Source organism: Oculina patagonica, chromosome 4, assembly GCF_052425735.1.
Source record: "Oculina patagonica isolate OP01 chromosome 4, crgOcupat, whole genome shotgun sequence".
In the NCBI taxonomy this organism is placed as follows: domain Eukaryota; kingdom Metazoa; phylum Cnidaria; class Anthozoa; order Scleractinia; family Oculinidae; genus Oculina; species Oculina patagonica.
Genome location: NC_135761.1, coordinates 57,652,673 through 57,674,975, shown reverse-complemented (window position 1 = coordinate 57,674,975; position 22,303 = coordinate 57,652,673). Strand labels below are relative to the sequence as shown.

At 39.8% G+C, this 22,303-nt stretch overlaps 2 protein-coding genes across 2 annotated transcripts; one reads left to right on the top strand and one right to left on the bottom strand.

The window, feature by feature from the left end:
• Nucleotides 1–3,280: 3,280 nt before the first annotated feature.
• On the bottom strand, nt 3,281–6,650 carry LOC144650843 (U1 small nuclear ribonucleoprotein C-like). The gene is made up of 4 exons (XM_078510604.1): nt 6,606–6,650; nt 6,425–6,467; nt 4,575–4,683; nt 3,281–3,996 (listed from the first exon to the last, which is right to left on the bottom strand). The coding sequence occupies exons 1-4, from the start codon at nt 6,611–6,613 to the stop codon at nt 3,719–3,721; spliced, it is 438 nt and encodes a 145-aa protein (XP_078366730.1). The 5' UTR covers nt 6,614–6,650; the 3' UTR covers nt 3,281–3,718.
• Nucleotides 6,651–6,710: 60 nt separating this feature from the next.
• Nucleotides 6,711–17,975, top strand: LOC144650841 (uncharacterized). Its single transcript, XM_078510603.1, has 6 exons — nt 6,711–6,812; nt 13,338–13,460; nt 13,828–13,929; nt 15,329–15,404; nt 16,210–16,324; nt 17,031–17,975. The coding sequence occupies exons 1-6, from the start codon at nt 6,740–6,742 to the stop codon at nt 17,895–17,897; spliced, it is 1,356 nt and encodes a 451-aa protein (XP_078366729.1). The 5' UTR covers nt 6,711–6,739; the 3' UTR covers nt 17,898–17,975.
• Nucleotides 17,976–22,303: the final 4,328 nt, after the last annotated feature.

The following is a 22,303-nucleotide window of genomic DNA, read 5'->3' as shown; positions in this document are numbered from 1 at the left end:
GCAACTTTTTCATGAACACTAGACGCAAATTACTCGCCGTCAAGCAATCCTTTTAACGAGCCATGACACGATATTTCAAGTCATTTTTCTTCTCACTTTCAAATTGAAGGAAACCTCGAAATAATAGTTTTCTTATGTAGGAAAACACCAACTGAAGAATAAAGAGCACAAAATAAACAAGGTTGGTTTTGATTGAGAAAGATAATAGGGGGGATTACAGTGAGAACACACGAAAACCGTGAACACTTTAATTATACTTTGAAAAGGAAGTAGAGGAAATGGGAAGATTATTCACGAAGAATATGCTGCAGATTCTGGTACTTCATCTGTGTCGATTAGTTTATATTCTCTGCAGTTTGAGCTATCATTCGATAGCTTTATGCAGAACTATACATATGCAAAATAGAGTTAAGTGTTCACGGTTTTCTGGTTCACACTGTAAGAGGGATTACGAATGAAAATGTTTTAACCCTTTGCCAATTTTTTCAAAATGTGTTGTCCAAGACGTAGCTACATAAGTACCAGTGAAGTCGGAACGTAATTTTTAGTGTTTAATGCAGAAAAAATAACAAATCTTTAAGTTTCCGAGTTATTGCTCTTGTGCTGGCCCTCCAGAGAAGAGGCCCTGTCAGGGTAAATTCCGACAAGCGACATGGCCCAAAAAGTAGCGACAGCATACTAATAAAATCGCGACAAACGACAACCTTTATGGAAAAACTTAAATTCCGACAAGGACAAGCAATTTTCCTTCAATTTAATTACCGACAGCGACATGAAGAGCGATAAAACAACGACACGGCAGATTTTAAAATTTAGACAAGCGACACGGGAACCCCCCTGGCAGGGCCTCAGAGAAGGCTGATAACCCTCTCCCGCAAAAATGCCGTCAGTAACCAGAAGCAGAGTGAATTCACTATTTCAAAGTGGAGCTGTGGCAGTAGCTCATAGGAGAGAATTGATGACGCACAGGAGCCAAAGCCAACAAGACGCCTCGGGGCCGATCAAGCCACTGATACACTCTAAGAAAAAAAGGAAGAGGCTGGTTGGAAGCTCATAGGAGGAAGTGCGGAGGGTGTTTAATCAAGTCTCTTCGAGATATCGACGTTTTTGCATGAAGTATGAGTCGAAGGTTTATCCTGTGCATTGTTCTTCGAACTTATCTTTACAGTTTCTTTGTAGTTTAGTTTAACAATTTCCTATCTTCGCGGAGGAAATGCAGCCATATAATTTTGTCAAAAATGGCTCGTCCGCGCCGGGTATTTATACACATATTCCTTAACATTACACAAATAAACAGTGCAAATTTCACCGAGATCTGACAATTCTATACTTTAAAATTGCCAGGACCTTTCGAGGCAGTCGATTACGGCAGCGAAATTAGCAAATGAAACAGCAAAATATGCGTTCGACGCTTTGTTTTTGCGACGCCATATTTGAATTGTTATAGGTAGACCGCTGTTCAATGTGTTCAAGGCCGTATCGTTACGATTGATCCACGAAAAGGCACGAAAAAAAAATACGGATATTTCTGACTACTGTCGGAGAAAACATTGCGCATATAATTGCGGCGTAAACAAATCGTTACACTCAAGCTGCGTTTTGTCTAGGCTCTGCGAGGGTCGGATATCAAGACCCAGGATTAAACAAAAGCCATATATACAGTGAATGCTTTCGAATTATATTTGAAGATGAAATACGAAAGAATTTTGCTGTCTTTGACTGAAATTCCACTCGAACCACAGGCAGCCCAGGCTCTCTCGATAATTATTTGTTAATTATTTGCAACGGTCGTTGTCGGTTCGACTCAAGCGATCGAAAAAATGATCCATGAATGGACGAATTTGAGATCTTTCGTTCCTAAATTACAATAAACTGTAAGCCATATAAATAAAGATCACTTACCTATTGTTGTTTGTCTGTTTTTGTGTGATTTTGAGGGGTTTTGGGACGTTTATTCCTCACTTGCCGCTGACGCCCCCTATTACTAATAATAATGGTATTAGTAGGGGGCGTCAGCGGCAAGTGATGAATAAACGTCCCAAAACCCCTCAAAATCACACAAAAACAGACAAACAACAATAGGTAAGTGATCTTTATTTATATAGCTTACAGTTTATTGTAATTTAGGAACGAAAGATCTCAAATTCGTTCATTCATGGATCATATTTTTCGATCGCTTGAGTCGAACCGACAACGACCGTTGCAAATAATTTACAAATAATTACCGAGAGAGCCTGGGCCGCCTGTGCTCGAACTGCGTAGATACGATCGCATGTTGTAAAGCCGATTCATGCAACATTGCTATCAACGCGAGGTCTCGTCCCTAACGACCTAGGCTGATGACGAAATAGAATGGCGCTTGCATGTAGCGACCAAATTTGGCCTAATTTTTAACCGCTCCTAAGCTAAAAGAAGCCCCCATCTCTTGCATTTGTTTTAACTTCAATAATATCTTTGAAAAGAGCGAGTTTTTTTGGTATGGTTTATTTTTGACGTTTGTAATTTTTAAACGATGTAAGTGCTAGTGATGATTTATTCGTGTTTTAGTTACGCAATCCATTGTTTGTGCGACGCTTTTTATAGATCGCCTTTAAGACACACGTGCGTTGAGATAAGAAAGCTGACATGTCACTTTTAAAATTGTTATATAACGTTTGTAAATGTGACAAGTCACGTTTTTTCCACGAGATCGTAAGTGATCACCCACAGCGGAAAGTAATCCCTTGAGAAATTAAAACAGTCCCTTGAGAAATTAAAAAAGTCCCTTGAGAGTTTACAAATATGTGGTTCCAAATTTTGTCCACATAACCCCTATTCTACCATTTTAGCTTGTAAACAAGCCAAAACGTCGAAAAAATTAAGGCTCAACTTTTCAAGTTGTTTCCGAGCGTCTTTAAAAAAATCGACATTTATAGCCGCAGATTGATTTCTATCTGCAAACTAGGGTAATATCTTCATTTTGATGCTCATAGAGAATGTTTGTCACGGGTTAAGTTGTCTAGCTACCACTAATTTCAGAACAGTTTAGGAGGAGGAGGAGGAGAATAGACCATTTCAACCAGAATATTCTTTGTTGTCCCTCCAAAATTTTGCAAAACCATTGTTTTCAGTTTCTCTTGGGACAGCAAAAGAAATTTAAAACAATGCTTCTGCAAAATTTTAGAGGGACAACAAAGAATATTATGGTATTTTGAAAATGGCCTTCAATGTAGTTGCTGGTTTACATATGGGTAACTTATAAAACAGGCTTCTGAAGCCTATAGTCAAACGACTACCAACAAACAACTGAAAGACCTTTATTACCAGAATTACAGCAGATTGCGTTGATACATGCTGGTTTTAATAGCACATGTACATATGCACTTCTTTCACTACCGTCCTCTAGCGCTAAGACAATTACAACAAATAATTTATTGTTATATCAATATTTTACAAATGATAGGTAAAAAGTATGTGTTGAAACAATAAAGTTAAAAAAAAATCTGACAGTACTGGTTCTTCTGGAAAATATTATGGATATCTGACTGCTTTTTTGGCAAAAGAGGTTCTGTTTGTTGGCCTAGCATGCATACTGACATGGTTGTAAATATTTTCCACTATACTTTTACATCAAATATTTTCTCTATCTGGACTGTCAAGATATCTTTATCAACAAATGGTTTTTGGCACAATATGGGTCACAAATTAAATAAATTTTCTTCCCTAAGTGACTACTTCATCAAGATTTTCCAGCAATCGGACGTGGCTGATTTCCTCCGGGAGGGGGACCTGGCATCCTTCCTGGTGGTCCCCCAGGGGGTGGCATACCAGGAGGTAAACGCATTCCCCCTGGTGGTGGCATTGCTCCAGGAGGTGGCATGTGAAAAGGTAAAGCCCCAGGGGGTGGTATAGCTCCTGGAGGTGGTGGCATCATTCCAACGGGTGGGGGTGGCATCATTCCAGGGGGTGGTATGTGGGGAACAGCTGCTGGTGTGGAGCCGGCTTGATATGCAGCAGCTGTAGTAAAAGAAAGAACACAAGATGGAAAAGTCAAGATCTCAGGTGGTTATTTTTCCACCTTCTGCCTATCTTTTACATTCCTGTAAAGGTTTGTTCTATCCAAATATTTCATATTAAACAAATTTATTTACTATATTTGAACCTTTTTAAATAGAGAATTTTTAAACATATTTCTAATTTGTAAATTATATTTTATGATTGAAATGTAAATAGTCTTTATTGCGAATTTTATTCACTTTTTCCTCTTTTTTTTTTGTCAATAGTTTTACAGTCAACTTTTTCTAAAACGGACACTGTGGGACCGACTCCAACTGTCTGTTTTAGAGAGGTGTCTGTCTTATAGGGAGTTAAGTTAGAGTAGAATGACTAAAAACGATAAGAACAGGACCAACACCAGGTGACCATCTTAAAGAGGTGTCTGTTAAGAGAGAGTTGACTGTTTCTCTTTTTGATTTCAGTATGAAGGAAGAGCCCCCAAGGGGGAGCTATACAAAAAAGTATTTGTGTATGTATATGGGTACTCTTTTCATTAAACACTATCTACAAAAAACAGAAAATTAAAACAAGCCACATACTTGTTTGATCAATTAAACTTTGTGCCTGCTCCTCCATCCACTTTGTGTAGTAAAACCGCACATTTTCTTTGTGCTTTCGGCCGCCATTATGTGTCTTGCGGACAGATGGCTGGGAAGACAAGAAATAATCAGTTAAACTGAGGATTTTAACGTTTAGTTTGACATACACACTGTATATGGTAATTACTATTAAATTCTTTTCTTTATCAACCTGGCTGTGCTTGTTTGATTATGGACATTCATTTAGCAGTAACAAGCAATCCATGGAACTAAACATAACTCTGTATAGCTTTGTCGGCAGTTTTTTGGTTGAATCACAGACATTTCTCACTTTTGGGATGAATAAAGCACACGAGAAGGGAGGTCTGTTCACTTACACCAGGCTAAATAGTTGGTGGTTAGATTGATTAGTACATCAGTGTTGATTAGTTTGTACTGCCAGGTGATGGATGACTCTGGTCAAGAGGTGTATTACTTATATGTGTATTACTTATATTTTATACAAGTATAAAATTAGAAATGAAGTCACTTTTCTTCAAACAATTACCGAGTATTCAAACTTACTATTCTAATACCCAAAGGACACTACTGTCGCTTGCATCTGCGTGTGAACACTGGCCACCGAAACATGATCTAATTGGGTATCAATCTTTGCATGATTCGTTATCAAATGTTGAAATTTTAGGAGACCGTAACAGCAACTTTTGCGCTCAAATTGCTCACCATAAACACTGAGTACAGGCGAAACTTTACACCAGAAGTGATTCAAGTGAACCTGCAAATGTATATCGACACAGATCAGGATCAATTTGTCTGAAGAATACAGTATCCAACGTTGCCACCATTACGAAACCAGAATTCGGCACAAAAGTTGCTGTTACAGACTGCCAAACTTCAATGTTTGATGAAGGATCATACCATGTTTGATACCCAATTAAATCATGTTTCGGTGGTGAGTGTTCACGCTTAGATGCAAGCGATGGTATCCTGTAACCAGTCGTTTCGCCTATGATTGGTTTCGCTAACGACCAGTTCACTAATGTCTTAGGTTGATTCACCTACGTCTTAAGTCATTTCACTAACGGGCTGTAGTCACCCTTTAAAGCACGACGGAGAATATTTCTCGTTCTTTAAGCGTGAGCAAAGGGTGGCTACAGCTTATTTGCGAAACGAATTTAGACATAGGCAAATCGACCTAAGACATTAGCGAACTGGTCGTTTGCGGATCCACTCGCAGGTGAAACAACCGCAATTCATCCTTTTGGTCAACAGCAAGAACCAAGATCACTGCCCAGACCTGATTCTTTTGGCATGCATTGACGAGTCATTTGTGATTGGCAGTCGATCAGATCTAAGTAAAAGTCCATAGATAATGAACTTTCAAATTGGAACTGGCCAGAGATCTTGATCTCTTGGTGCTGACCAATGCACTGAACACTTTCTTGGTACTTTTAAGTAGTCTGAAGCAAAATATATTAGCAATCTTTCTTGATAAACAGTTGGAACAACTGAGAGTCCACAGCGAAAGAAAGTTACTTTCATTTATCGATCATTCTTTCCTTTTTTACTACATGTTCTTACGGAGGTAATGAACGCCTAACACTCTTCATAACACGCTTTAAAAAATTTCATCGCTCATTATTTTTGATCAAAGCCTTATTTGTTGGTTTAAAATCACATATAAAGCTTATAGAAAAGCTCCAGTGGCTAATCACCAATATAGACACTAGAGGTAAGACTTGAGACTTCTGAAGAGAAGAATATCTTATAGCTCAATCATAGATTGATGTTGTTTTCGTTGCTAACTAAATTAAAAGCTGTATAAACAATTTACATGACATCAAACTCACCGAGTCGTGTGTGAGGTAAGTGTCACAGTAATCGCAATAGTACCTAAAATAAAAGGAGAATTAAAGCGCATAAACATCACATAAGTTAAGCCAATGCATAATTTAACAGATCTGTACCAAAAATGCGCTTAAAAAGGGCAAAACTCCTTACTTTTAAGGGAAAGAAATCGACAATACTTACTTCGGCATTTTGTCACAACGATTCCGCCACGTTTGCGCAGTGAAAGCTTGCGCATCAATTTCATAAAGAATGCAGTGGATGTTTAAAATGCGGGCTCACGTAGAGTTGCGTCACACGTGCGTGAAGAAATCAACATGGCGATGCTTGCGGAGCCGAAGACGAAGCAAAAATGGAGCGATGATCCGCGTAATACAACTTGGACTAATGGTAAGGAACTGTTTTATACACTCAAAGATCGTTTCTTGCTGGTACGCGGCTTAAAATCTGTCTCATTAGATGAGCATTCTTTCAGTAAAGCTGGCTTCTTTGTATGCGTTAACTTTCTGGCATGGCCAGTACAATTTGTGTGTGATCATAATGTTTTTAATAGTGATAGAAACTATTTTTTAATAGCAGTTGGAGGAAATGCATATTTTTTTATGATGCCACGTAAAGAAGTTTTTAGATGGGGTTGCTTCAATTCAAAACAGTGGCGATTTTATTATTAATTATGTCTTGGTTACTGTATGTGAATCGAAGTGTTCAAACGTAGTAATTGTTGTGAAATAGAAGTCCTAGTCCCAGTCTCTATTTAGAGCACGTGTTCGCCGGTCTGTGTATTGCCTCGATTTCATGTAATAAATTAGAGTTGTAGTTTGTACAGCCATGTTGAATGTGTTCATTCACATTTCATTAAATACTAAAGCATAACATGGTGTCAGAAAGCGGAGAATAATGAATCAACTCCCACCACCGAAGCCGCTATCATTCGAGGGAAATGTTGCAGAGAATTGGAGACGTTGGATTCAGCAATTCAGGCTTTTTCTCAACGCGACGGGCTTCGACAAGAAACCAGCGAAAGTACAGTGTTCGACCTTGTTAACAGTTGCCGGAGAGGAGGCGCTGGAAATCTTTAATACATTCGGTCTCAGCGATGAAGACAAGGATAAGATAAATGTCGTGATCAAGAAATTCGAAGAATATTGTACGCCAAAGAAGAATGTAGCATACGAGCGACATGTGTTTAACACGAGGGCACAAGGAGCGACCGAAGGAATCGATGCTTACGTCACGGAACTGCGCAAGCTTGCAAGAAACTGTGAGTTTGGAGAATTGCATGATTCTATAATTCGTGATCGTATTGTGTGTGGTATCAGAAGTAACGAGGTCAGGAAACGTCTTCTGCGAGAAAAAGATTTAAATTTGGATCGAGCAGTTGAAATGTGTAAGTCATCTGAGATTACTGAAAATCAGGCGAAAAATATGGTTGTAGATCAGGATGACCGAGAGGTGCACTATGTGAAAGACGATTCCAAAAAACCACCTGGAAAATCGAGACGAGGAAATGGAAAGCACAACCAAACAAAGAAACCGTTCAACTGTAGAAGATGTGGAAAAGTACACCAGCCTATGAAATGCCCAGCCTATGGTCAGGTTTGCCACAAATGTAAACAAAGGAATCATTACTCGAAAATGTGCCAGTCCAAGCCAAGGGACAGTTCTAAACAAGTAAGTGAGTTCACATGTGATGATTCAGATACAGATGAGTTGTTTATTGGGGTCTTGGGAACTAAACCACTGACTCAGAAAGATTGGATGCAAAGTGTAGTGATCAATAAACTCCAGGTCAATATGAAGTTAGACACTGGTGCTCAATGCAATGTTTTGTCGTATGCGTTGTATTGTAAACTGACACGTGAGAAAATGAAGAAGTCGAAAACCCGACTCGTGTCTTATACAGGCCACAAGATGCCAGTGATGGGTAAAGCTACACTCAATGTGAAACTTAGAGGAAAGTCCCACCCTGTTGAATTTCAAATAATTGAGCATCCAGCCACTCCAGTAATTGGTCTTCAAACCTGTCATGATTTAAATTTGGTCAAGAGAGTCAGCTCAGTTGATACCCAGGGGGAGGAAAACCTGTCCAGTGACAATAATCAAGATGTCAATGAAATCCTCAAGAAGTATGAAGATGTGTTCGATGGTATTGGATGTTTGAAGGGTACGTATCAAATTAAGATTGATCCTAATGTAAGTCCAGTGGTACATCCACCTCGCAAAATACCTTTCACTCAGAGAGAGAAAGTCAAGGAAGAACTTGACCGCATGGAAAAACTTGGTGTTATTCGTAAAGCTGAGGAACCAACTGAATGGGTTAGTTCTTTAGTAGTCGTGGAGAAACCAAATGGTCAGGTGCGATTGTGTTTAGATCCTCGAGATCTAAATAAAGCTATCCAGAGAGAGCATTATCCTATGAAAACTGTTGAAGAAGTTGCAGCTGAATTGAGTGATGCCAAGGTATTTAGTGTTCTTGATGCCACATCTGGCTTTTGGCATATTAAGCTTGACGAGAAAAGTTCAGAGCTGTTAACATTCAACACACCATTTGGTCGATACCAGTACCTTAGAATGCCATTTGGTATCAACTCAGCCCCCGAGATCTTTCAAAAGAGAATGACTCAAGCCTTTGAGGACTTGAGTGGAGTGAAGACAATCGCTGATGATATTCTTATCTGGGGCAGAAATGAAGTTGAGCACAACCATCGCCTAGAGCAAGTGTTGGAACGTTCAAGGAAAGTTGGACTGAAGCTCAACCGAAGTAAAATGAAGATTTTGACAGCTGAAGTTCCATACATTGGCCATGTGTTGACATCCAACGGATTGAAACCAGATCCTAGCAAGGTGCGTGCAGTGGAGGAAATGCCATCTCTAGCAGATAAGCCAGCACTTTTAAGATTCCTTGGAATGGTGAATTACATGGGTAAATTCATACCCAACCTAACAGACCTAACTCAGCCACTAAGAGAGCTACTGCACAAAGAGGTAGAATGGCATTGGTCCGAAAGACAAGAGAAAGCATTCCGAGCCATTAAAGAAAAGTTGACAAGTGATGCGACACTCCAGTATTATGATGTTGAAACTCCCCTTACAGTATCAGTAGATGCATCATCCTATGGACTTGGGGCATGTTTGCTTCAAGAAGGTAGACCAGTGTGCTACGCATCCAGATCACTTAACTCTGCTGAAAAAAATTATGCGCAGATAGAGAAAGAACTGTTGGCAATTGTGTATGGTTGTACCAAATTTCACCAGTATGTTTATGGCAAGAAAGTAAAAGTCCAAACCGACCACAAGCCTTTGGAAGCCTTGTTCAAGAAACCATTATTCCAAACACCACAGAGATTACAGCGAATGATGTTAAGGTTACAGCGTTATGACCTGCAAGTGGAGTATGAACCAGGCAAAAACTTGTTTATTGCAGACACTTTAAGTCGTGCTCTAGAAGAAAGCAATGAAACTGCAGCCAACACAAAGGATGAATTTGAGGTACTCACCCTTGAAAACATGCCAATCAGTGAAGTGAAATTGGAACAGTTTAAAGATGCAACAAGAAAAGATGCAACACTACAGAAGCTCAAGACCACAGTGAAAAGTGGATGGCCAGAAAGGAAGTCTCAAGTAGACCCTGAGCTTCGCGAGTATTGGAACATTAAGGAAGAAATTTCTGTGTGTGCTGATTTGCTAATGAGGAGTGACAAATTGATTGTACCTATTTCGCTCAGAGATGAGATGCTAAGAGTAATACACAGCAGCCACTTAGGCATCGAGAAGTGTAAACGAAGAGCCAGAGATATTTTGTTTTGGCCAGGAATGAACCAACAGATAGCAGATGTGGTATCCAAGTGCAATACCTGTAACATGTACAGAAATTCTCAAGCAAAAGAACCACTCAAGAGCCATGAATTACCTGAAAGGCCATGGCAAAAGATCGCAGTTGATTTGTTTGCACTTGACAAACAAGAATATGTGGTTATGGTTGATTACTACTCCAAGTTCTTTGAGGTGTCCCACTTGCCTAACAGTAAAAGCAAGACAGTGATTAACCACATTAAACCACAGTTAGCAAGATATGGAATACCTGAGGTGATAGTCAGTGACAATGGCCCTGAATTCAGTAGCCATGAGTTTGCAGAATTTGCTAAGGAATATGGCTTCAAGCATATTACCTCATCACCCAGATACCCACAGAGTAATGGTCTTGCAGAACGAGCTGTGCAAACAGCTAAGAACCTTATGAAAAAAGCAAAAGTTGAACGAAAGGATTATCAGCTTGCGTTGCTTGACTACCGAAACACTCCAATTGAGGAAATTGGCCTCTCACCAGCACAGATGCTTATGGGACGTCGAACTAGAACCAAACTACCTACTACACCTGTATTGCTAAAGCCACTATATCCAACCGAAAACATCAAGGAAGGTCTCAGTCGTCGGGCAGAAATACAGCAGCAGTATTACAACCGAAATGCAAAAGTTCTGAAACCTCTGAATACAGGAGACACTGTTCGAGTTAGAAAGCCAGGACAGAAAACATGGACACCTGCGGTAGTTACCAGGGTAACCGAAGCGCCAAGATCGTACGTTGTTGACTCAGAAGGAGCAAGCTACCGAAGAAACAGGCGCGATCTGATTAAGACAACTGAAGCAACCAATCAGCAGCAGGATCTAGAAGAATCCAAAACCAACACCACCAGTCCAGTCCATGATTCCGTGAGCTCTGAGAAAGTCAGTTCCAGTGGTCGAGTTATCCGACCACCTGTTTGGTCCAAAGACTATGTGACCAGTTAGTGAGAACATTTCATAAGTTGTTACCAGACTTTGTTGATATTAAGTGAACAGTGTGTCTGATGCAAGTCATGAACATTACGAATAAGTCAGATTTTTGTGTAGACTACGAGCAGTCCCTATTTTTTCGCAGAGTCCGTCGAGCTTGAAGCGAATTTTTTTTTTCGAAGAGTTCATCGAGCTTATAGCGAAAAAATTATGCGCGGGGGGAGGAGGCGGGGCAAGGCGAGAAGCGAAAAAAAATAGGGACTACCCGCAAAGCCACAGCGTTTGACCTTTCACGGCCGAGTGATTTTTGGCTTCCATTTCAAATCTAATTTGCCGTGTCCAATAATATTTCCGCATTTTGACGTACTGTCAATTGACACCGCTGCACTTGGTTGGGTTTGTCACGTACGCATCAAACTCAAAGCTTTTTTGATGAATCATCTGCAAAGTTTTATCTCTGGCGATTTATACAGTTCCAGCAATGTTTATTTTTTAACACTGATTCACCTCTATGGGCTACTTGATGTAAAGGCAGCTTGATGTAAGTGCTTAAAGCGCTTCTGTTTGTTTAAATTTGTTTATTCCCGGCTTGTAATTACGAAGCTCGCGCAAAACAGCCGTTGTCTTGTTTACGAGCCTTGAATTTCTGTGGAATAAAGCTACTTTTGGTTGAATTCTCCTCTCTTATTTTCGCTCCGTACTTTGGCGGCTTGCTGCTCATACACTGAATTAAAAATGTTCTTCGGAGATGCAATTTTATAGCGACAAAGTACGATTCAAGAAGCGATTTCGAGAGCTCAAAAGCTCCCGCTCCCATCGCTTCGCAATATGACATGCAAGTGTTAACAACGTATTGACATCTTGCTGTCAACGCTCCAAGCGTTAGCCAATCATATTTTTGCGTTGTAAGAGCAACGCATAATTCAAACACTGTGGCTTAGCGGGTAGTCCCTATTTTTTTCGCTTCTCGCCTTGCCCCGCCTCCTCCCCCCACGCGTAATTTTTTTCGCTATAAGCTCGACGAACTCTTCGAAAAAAAATTCGCTTCAAGCTCGACAGACTCTGCGAAAAAATAGGGACTGCTCGTAGTCTAATTTTTATGCTCATTTCTTGTAGTTTCGTTTATTTTGTTGCATGCAAGATTTTTGTTAAAAAAGGGAGATGTTGTGAAATAGAAGTCCTAGTCCCAGTCTCTATTTAGAGCACGTGTTCGCCGGTCTATGTATTGCCTCGATTTCAAGTAATAAATTAGAGTTGTAGTTTGTACAGCCATGTTGAATGTGTTCATTCACATTTCATTAAATACTAAAGCATAACAGTAATAACCTTGGAGTCCTTGGCTAGATAAAGTAGAACCCTGCCTTTATTACCACCCCCTAATTTTGACCACCCATTCTCACTCCCCACCCCAGGAAAACATAGGGGAATTACACAGATGTGTGGAGAAAAAAAATTCACATGTAATGGGGACAAGGTACACTCTGTATAAAGGCCCAAACCTTACAAAAGGTTAAGATTTTTTAAAAAATAAGAAAACTCAATATAAAGCCCGGGCCAAACGAGGATGAGAGTTGATGAGAGTTCAAACTCTCACTCTCGTTTGGCATGGAACTCTCATGTGCTCTCATCGATTTTGGACGTGCTCAAATTTTTCGTGAGAATCAATGTGAGTTGACGGACTCTCGTTCTTGTTTGGCCTGAGTTGATAATACAGTTGAACCCCGTTATTTCGAACCGTCAGGGGAAACAAAAAATAGTTCGAAATAGCGGGAGTTCGAAATAGCTGATAGTAAATGACTGAAAGGCAAATCCAAGGGAAACGGGTTTTAGTTCGAATTAACGGGGAATTCGAAATAACCGAGTTCGAATTAGCGAGGTTCAACTGTAGTCTGTGAGAGTTGACGAAAACTCTCATGATAGTCAATTCTCGTCAACTCTCAGCCCTGTTTGGCCGAGGCTTAAGGTGACGTAAACACAAGCACCTGCAAGCAGGTAAGAAATCAAACCCCCTAAAATTTCTCTAACTAATACTATGCTCTATGTTAGCCTGAGGTTGAGGGGCAAGGGGGAGGGTTTGTCAATTAGTTTTGAGAAAAGGTGTAAGGCATTATGTATGAAATTTTATCTCCACTTTGTGATCAGATACCAGCAGATTTGGCTACCAGATGTTAACTAAAATGGGATGGGAGAGCGGCAAAGGACTGGGTGCTAAAGAGGATGGAGCTACAACACATGTGAAGGCTGCAAAGAGACGAGACAACTTAGGTAAAGAATAAGAAAGAAGAGGCATTGGGGGTAGCAGTTGTTGAAAAATGCACTAAATGGGAAGCGGCGAATGATGAGGCGCGAAGCACCAAGAGATTTGACATTGGCTTCACACCTCTTGCTCTTGTTCTAAGACTGAGTGCATTCGCAAAAAATTCGACTGTTTTGCAGTCTACCAGTAGAATGCACCTGGAGCCTTTATTCTAAAATCAGATTTAGAAAACTATTTATATTAGTGACAGCTGTCACTATTTCAGGGCTAAAACTTGATTTGGCCAATTCTTGAGCTCTTCTCAACTCATATGAGTCTACATAATTTTTGAATAACTACAGTTGATCATATAATTCTCATGTTCTTGTCATTTAGGTTTGGGAGCTGATAAGTCCCAGGAAGATAACTGGTTATCACACCAACTGGCATTCGATGATTTGTTGTCACGCCTTAATGATCACTCAGAAAATGGCAGTGGTGAGTTATCCAACTAATAATATTACTGTTGAAAGCCTTTTAAATGGCCACCTTGGGGGAAATCATACATGTAAGTGGCTGCTATTAGAGCTTGGTCACTAAATAGGAATTCCTCAGAAATAAGCATAATGCAGGGTTCAAAATAGCAGCCGGCTGTCGGCGGTAGCCGGCATTCTGACGACACTTGCCGGCTACTTTTCACCGAAGAAATAGAAAATATCTTGCCTTGATCGGTCAACTGAAATCAAAGTTGCGGTAATGTTAAAGTAAACATTCCATATCAGAAAATAAAGCAGTTACAGGGCTAGAAAGGGCGACTCACTGGTCGCTAATGCGGCCAAAATTTCATCTTTGTCGACGAAAACTTCTGGTTTTACGGTTTAGTCGCCAATGTGGCGACTTTATTTCTGTGTTAAGATGAATAACGGGCCGCCCCACCTTCTCAGGTATTGTGTCCCTCCAGAAAATTATATTGAAGATCTTATTTGCTTCTCAAACATTCAAAATAAGATAAGAAGTCACATTGCTCCAATCCATTCTTTTGCTTTGCCGTAAAATATTGTATCACTTCTGAAAACCTACAAATGGCTGACTGTGTTTGAAATTGCCCCAGAATGCATCTGGGTACATCATGTATGCAGATGGATTGTGTCCCTTGAAAATGCATAGCTCTCTAACAGCCGGGAAAAAATGAGCCTTGACAAAAAAAGCTGACAAATTCAGGCTAAAAACAAAATTTTATTTTGAACCCTGATAATGGTGGATTTCCACTCATGCGAAACTTTTTACATGCGTGAAAAAAATAGAGACAATGTATGAACGGCTTGCGTAAACGTGTACGCAAGCCGCTCATACATTGTCTCTAAATTTTTTTACGTACGTAAAAAATTACGCGTCAGTGGAAATCCACCATAAGGCTTGGTAAAAATATGAATTTCTTGTCAGGAAATCAAAAGATCACTTAGCTTAGTGACTAACAATAGAATAAATGAAATTGAATGTTTTTATCAGTCGTCACTTCCTATTTTGCGCTCTTTTCTGTCATTATCATATTCTACATGTAATAAATTCTTGGTGGCCACCTAATAGAGGTAAAAACAATATTAATGCAAATCCTCATCAGGATGGTCGAAAGGTGGCTGCAGCCACTAAGTAGAGGTGGCCGCTAAATAAGGGTTTTCTTTACAGTATTTGTCGTTGCTTTCTGTCTTATCGTCATCATCATCATCATCGTCATTGATATTATTATACTGGCAATGCTTTTGGGACTTTGATAACTGGCCACTTAATAGGGGTTTGACTATACATGTAGTATTATCATACCAGTTTGGAGGTGGGGCTAAGTTTTATAGCAATTTCCTTTTACCTCTTAATTATTTGTTTATTTCGTTTAACACAGAAGGAGAGAAGCCAACAAAGAAAAGAAAGAAACATGAAATGGAGAAGACTGCAAGACAGTCCCGAAAGAGAGTGTTGTGAGTATAATTAATATCGATATCCCTGACTGTTTGACACGCATTCCTTTTAAAGTTAGTTTTGAGAAATACATACAGTAACTATGTACATTGAGACAATGTGTGGCTCTAGCAAATTTCCATACCCACCCCACAGAAGGTCATTGGAAATTCTGAGGGGATGGGGGTCTCTAAAACCAAAATTTTGAGGTATGAAGTATAAAAGCATGAAGCTAAACTGGAATTTCTCAAGGGGTGAGGGGAGGAGGTTAAACCCAAAAAAGCCTTCTGTGGGGGATAAGACACAGACTTGTTTGACTTCATGGCTCAAAGGACGAGGTATATTACATGCATAGCCCTCTTTGTAATCTTTTACCAGTGGTATGATAATTGAGGGAATTTTGACAAATTGCATCTGTTTGTGTTTATTTAGCCTACATAGCAGGCACACATGTAGGTTTTTGGTGCACACAGGATGGTCGCACAACAAAAAACGCCCAAAACCTACACTAGTGTACATTTGACATGAATAGCTAGGGGGACAACTGAAAGGGTTCAAAGGGCAAAATATGTATCGAACTACCACAATCTAACAGATTTATAAATTATTATTGTTTTGGAAGTTATTTTTAAGTGCATTGAAAACATGTATAAAAAATGCGATGTCTGACTCTTCTCAAAATGTTCTTTCCGTGTTGTCACCACAGTCTCTTTGCAATTTGTGGAAGATCATAGACTCATCTACTGTCAGGAGACCTTGGGAATAGTTTTACCAAAACTATACAGTAACTGACTGACTGACTGACTGTTATTTTAAAATTCATAGCTACAATCGCTTCATCCAGAGCAAGGATTTGTCTTCCAAATCTGCAGAAGACATGGCATGTATCTTTGGTCAGCGGAGTAAGTCAGCACCTGGGACTCCTCAAGAACAGTCTGAGGTTAGTGCAATGGTGCAAAATTCTCTTAATTATTTATCATAAGTTTTCTTTATTCTAACTTGAGAGAATTTAGCTTTTGATCAAGATAATTACCATGTGGTTATCAACATCACTTAGTTTTATGGCCTGTCCACGTGACATTGTTCCTTTTGATAAAAATGATGAAAGGAAATTAATGGGAATTGAAGGGTTTGGAAAGCCTTTGCAGCTCAGAAATAACTGGCCATCGATTAAGAGAACGGAAGAAAGAAAACCATTAAGACCGACCGTTCTTTTTATTTCTAGTCAAGGTGATTGAACAACTGGGTCTGAAAATCCCAGGAATAATAAAACAATGGGTGTCTCTAGTAACAAACCTAACATTTGAACGGAAAGCTTCAAATCACTGTTTGGGGACACTTCGCCAAAATATGATAGCGAACCCGAAAATTTTCCGTTCTGAGGCTACTTAACGTTTCTTAGCAACCTGAAGTCCTCTACAACTGTGGGATCAAGATTTCGTTGACTCGCCTCCTAGTCAGCTCCTATGAGAAATTGTAAGACTTTACTGAAAACGAGACAGGAATCCGGCTGTTAAAATAACTAATTGCAGCTTGCGAAAGATGAGAGGCTTTAAAAAGAGGGTGAAGGTCTATGATGCGATCTACTTGCATATCAATTTGAGCTTCATATTTATGTTAAAAGAATCGTCTTTCTTTCCTGTTAGGACGAAGAATCAGACGATAGCACAGCATCTTGTCCGCCGCCATCTTTTCAGGGTGTGCAGACCATAAACTCAGGACAGAGCATTCAGGAGTACTTTGAGATGAAAATGAAGGAAATGAAAGCCGCTAGAGAGGGCAAGGAAGTAGGAGGAGGGAATCAAGTTCAAGTAGAAATTGCTAAAAGTGAAGTTCAAGAAAATGGCGCACAAAATTCAGAGTTAGCTGACGAAGAATTAGAATCGAAGAAAAAGAAGAAGGAAAAAGGGAGAAAGAGGAAATTGGTGACAGAGGATGGTGAATTCAAAAACGACGAAACTGGTTTGCAATGCGTTGAAGACCAGTGTTCGGCAAAGAAAAAGAAGAAAAACTCGAAAGCGGGGGATATGGAATCTGGTGGAGAAAACGAGTGTAAAATTCTGAAAGATTCAAAGAGTGGAAAAGAAAAAAAGAAGAAAAGAAAGGAACTGAAGTTTGTTGATTCAGAAACATGCGAAATTAATGAAATGTGGAGTGGGAAAATGGAGAATTTGGAAACTGAAGAGGCGACGAAAGGTGGCAAGAGAAAGGATAAGAAAAAGAGAAAGAAAGACAAGACTACAACTTCTGTAGAAATGGAAATGTCATGCGAGATTGAAGAAAAATATGACCAGAAAGGTACACTGAAAAAGGCTAAAAATTTTGGCGAGGAGAAATCTTGCAAAGATTCGCTTACAGAAGTCAAGGAAATAAAAGAGAAGGGAGAAAAAAGAAACAAAAAGGACAAAAACTTGCTTTCTCATAACGTGGATACTATTGAAATCGAGATGAAAAGGAAGGACAAAAAGAAAAAGAAGAAAAAGGACAAATCTAAAGAAAGCTGCGAGAAATAACGCAGATAATTTTGCTGAAACGAGTGAAAGGGGAATGATAGTGTTAAAATTGTTAATAATAAAATCAATATAGGCGTATTTTGTTGTCTTTTTGTAATTTTGTAATTCGATTATTACCAGGGAGGGAAAAGCATGATTAAGGTAACTTGGGTAAATTTGAAAACGCATTCTTTTTTCTCCGGATAGGCCAACCGTCCATACTGAAACGGCGTTTTCGCTCACCGAAAACGGTACTTTTCAAAAACGCTCATCATAGTCGTTAGATATTAAAACGCCGGCCAACCTCGTTCCCAGGGTCTCTCTCACCCCGCCCCCTCTCTCTCTCTCTCTCTCTCTCCTCTCTTCTCTCGCTCTTGGGGGCGGGAGAGAGAGACCCTGGGAACAAGGTTGAACGCCGGCTAAGTGGTGTAGTGTGGGCGGCGAAATCGGGCGAAAACGGGACTTTTTGAAAACGCTAACGTCAAAGAGTCGTGTGATCTCTGTCGAAACAAAAGGTTTTATTACCGGTAGCTTAACAATAGCTCTGTGCATGCGTTGTAACTCTACATTCGATTAAGTGTATTTCATTTTCAAATTTATCCGGGTTAACGTGGACGGAAAACAATTTATACGGAGTTTTCAAATATCACCGTTCAAATTTACCCGGGTTAATGTGCAGGACAGGGCCAAAAACTAATAACGCAAGAGGGGTGGGCAACGTTTTAAATTTTTTTCATGATTTAATATATTGTCTACAACAAAAAGCAAGTAAATTTTCTTGAACTTGTTGGAACAGAACAATGAGCGGAGGATGTACAAGTATTTTTTTATATGGCTAGCTCCGCGAGCGTTCTGATTGGCTACCCGAGCGGGCAAGATGAGCCTGGATTGCCTACGATTTTCCTGCAAATTATTTGTTGTTCGATGTTGTGCTTGCCGCCAGCTCTCGCACTGAAATTTTGCAAGAAGAATTTTTTTCATTCCTTAAACTTGTCAATCAGTTAAATCAATTCATACTTTCGTTTGATCCATTCGCAACAAAGAGGTTAACGTTCTTAATAATAATAAGAAAAACTTTATTTATCCTGACAGCGCATTCTTGCCGTCATTCGTGCCTTGAACTGGCTTCAATTCGGCTGACAGTACAGAAAGTCATTTCAGTTCTAAATTAGGAGTCATGAATGGTTCCTCAAAATGTCGCAGTGCTCGCAAAATTTTAGTGGTTGCTCGTTTGCTCGTGCTCGCACATTTTTACAAGTGCTCGCATGCTCGATTTTTAGTGGAGGTAGGTTTTTGAAAAGTGCTCGTTGCTCGCAAGGCTAATTTTTGTCAATGCTCGTGCTCGCAAAGAAAAACGCTGTGCTCGCAAATGCTCGCAAAGACCATTTGATACCCCTTAAATTCATGACTATTTCCCATATAATAAATCTTTTAAGGTGGATTTCCACTGTCGCGTAAATTTTTACGTGCGTGAAAAAAGACAATGTATGAACGGCTTGCGTACACGTGTACGCAAGTCGTCTCTAAATTTTTTCACGCACGTAAACGCACGTAAAACATTACGCGTCAGTGGAAGTCCACCATTATTGGACAAGCTTACTAAGCTTGTTCGGTCAAGATGGCGGGATATTGACCTCGTTCTTTTTTGCGTGTTCAGGCACTCCGGTTTCGCCTCGGTCCATAATCACGAAACAAAGGAAATTGGCCAATATCCTGCCATCTTAACCTCACGCTTGGTCAATAACTCATAGCTACTCGTACAATGTATATGCAAACTGTAAAACTCCAGTAAATGCAATAGGAATAGGTTATATCAACTAAGCTGGCTTGAGCACCATGAATTCGTTGCTGCAAAAGATCTAAATGGGAAAGAAAGGAGTTCTCAAAAAGAAAACAATAGTTGAAATTAACGCGAAACGAAGAAAAAATTACTTCCCAATAAGGATCAATTAAGTAAATTAAAGCGAAAGTGAGGGTAGCAAGACGCGAAGTACACGAAGAAAAACACTTGTTGATACAACAGGAAAGAGTTAATTTCAGCACTAGGCCTATAATCCGAGGCGGAAACAATGTTCGTGATACTTTATCCAAACGTATGTGTTAAGCGAAGGAATCTGACCGCTTTGAGCCTTTTTCACAGTTTCAGTGATACCGGTAGATTTCCACTCTGATGAAATAATGCTTTTTTCCGAGGAGATTAGAACGTTGGGATTGTATCGAGAAATTGGGGCCAAAATAATGGAAATTAAGGTCGTGGAAATCAACGCTCCACTAAATTATCGGCGCGAAAATTAACGTTAACAAAAAAAATTAACGCGACGTTTTGAAATTCGCGTTAATTTCATAAAGCGTTAATTTCCTACAATAAAACGTAATTTAAATCGACAGCAGACTCTTTCCCAGGCTTCTCTCGCGACAACTCGGAAGCGATAACGTGGAAGAAGAGATTGCGTAGGAAGAGTTAAAGCTTAAAAACCCCCTTAACCTTGCACCCGCCGTACATGTAGTAAGCGATTACGCCCACTGACAACTCAAAAGTGATAACTTAAAAGAGACAACACTAAAGAAGATATTGCGGAGGAGGGCGCATTTTGGAAGAGGGCGCGCTGAATATTCCTTCGAGTGTTTTGAGACCTTTTGAGGGTCTGGGCGAGTTAAGAAACGGACAAGGGAATGAGAATTAAGTAATTTATTTTAGTCAGGCTTCTCACCCTTTGAGTTCATGGATTTTCTTGCGCTTTCCCACAGAAAACGTCTGCACTGCACGAGACGGCTGCGCGCAGGCTAGCTACATGAGGGGTCATGAATGGTCTATCAAAAATTTGCATTGCTCGCAAAATTAGGTATCTGCTCGGGATCCTCGTAAAATTTTAGCGGGTGTTCGTTTGCTCATGCTCGCATAAATTTACAAGTGCTCGCATGCTCGGAATTTAATGGAGGTAGTTTTTGAAAAGTGTTCGTTGCTCGCAAGGTTAACTTTTTTCAATGCTCGTGCAACGCTGTGCTCGCGAAGACCATTCGATACCCCTTACATGTACAGTGGAACCCCGATATAACGATTCTCGATATAACGATATTCCCGACATAACGATGAATATTCTATGTCCCGGCATGTATAAGACAGAACCCCGATCGATATAACGATGTTCGATATAACGATATTCCCGATATAACGATGAGAATTTAGCGAACCGAGCGTAAAATCTTCCCCGATATAACGATATTATACGAAAATGATATTGTATTTTTAGTCTCTTTATCCGTTAGGTTTACCCCGATATAACGATATTTTCGGTTATTTAACGGCCATATCGTTATATCGGGAGTTTCGATATGGATTCCTCGATATAACGATATAATTTTACTGCTCCCTTGGCATATCGTTATATCAGGGTTCCACTGTATTTATAGCGACAATTTTTAGTTTGTCTTGCCATAGTTCTGTGTGGCGAACAGGATCGCGTGACTGTAATTCCACGTGCTTATTAATAGTTGCATTATGACCTCATGTCAGAGCTGAGTTCTTAATTCTGCTCTCTTTAATCGGCTTTCCAACAATCTGACTCTGATCCTCTGATGACTAAAAAGCTTAGCAATGTTAGGAACTCGAAACTTCCAAATTTCGTTATGACGTACAGCCGCTAGCGATTTATGGAATCACATCCACGTTTGCATTTGAAGATACGGGACTTTTTCTGGGAGTTTGTTTTCGCGTTTGGTAACTGTTAAACACGCCCCCGGTGTTATGGTAAACATGGCCAAGCGTGTGTGAATTAGCTTGAACTCCACGACCTTTTGCTGAACTCCTGCTGTGTGGTATAATTATTATTTTATTACTATGACTTCATGTTTCGAAAGTTTAAACATAAGTTAAATGCATTCAAAAAGCGCGGGCGCAGGTGACTTGTTAACAGTTGCGTATTATGTAGCCTTTTGTGTATTCAATGTACAACATCTAAACTCATTTACATCTTTATCTCGTTAATCGTTTGCTTTTCGCTTAACTGATCCCTTAAGGAATTTTGAGAGAATAACACTTCTTGAGAAATCAATGATTCTTGAGACGTTGCATTTTAGAAATAAAAAAGAACTTAGGAACTGCAGGAGAAAGTACTTCCGGTACTTGGTCATCTGTCTGCGGTTGAGTAACGTCACAAATTTGACAAATTTGTCCATCGCTAAAATGCCAACACCACCGAGCTACGAGGAGCAGAGGCATTTTCAATGTTTATGCTTAGAGCCTAAATTTCATATTTCGATTCTCTCATAAAAAGCTTTCAACAGCGAAGCGCTCGAGGTCTTAAAATAGAATGTAAATAAATATAGCCCGCACGAGGCTCAGAAAACATCAGAGTGTTCTGAAAGAAACAGAAGGAATCTAGGCGAAGTTTTCGTTTTATGAAAGTGTTTTAGGAATACCGGCTAAT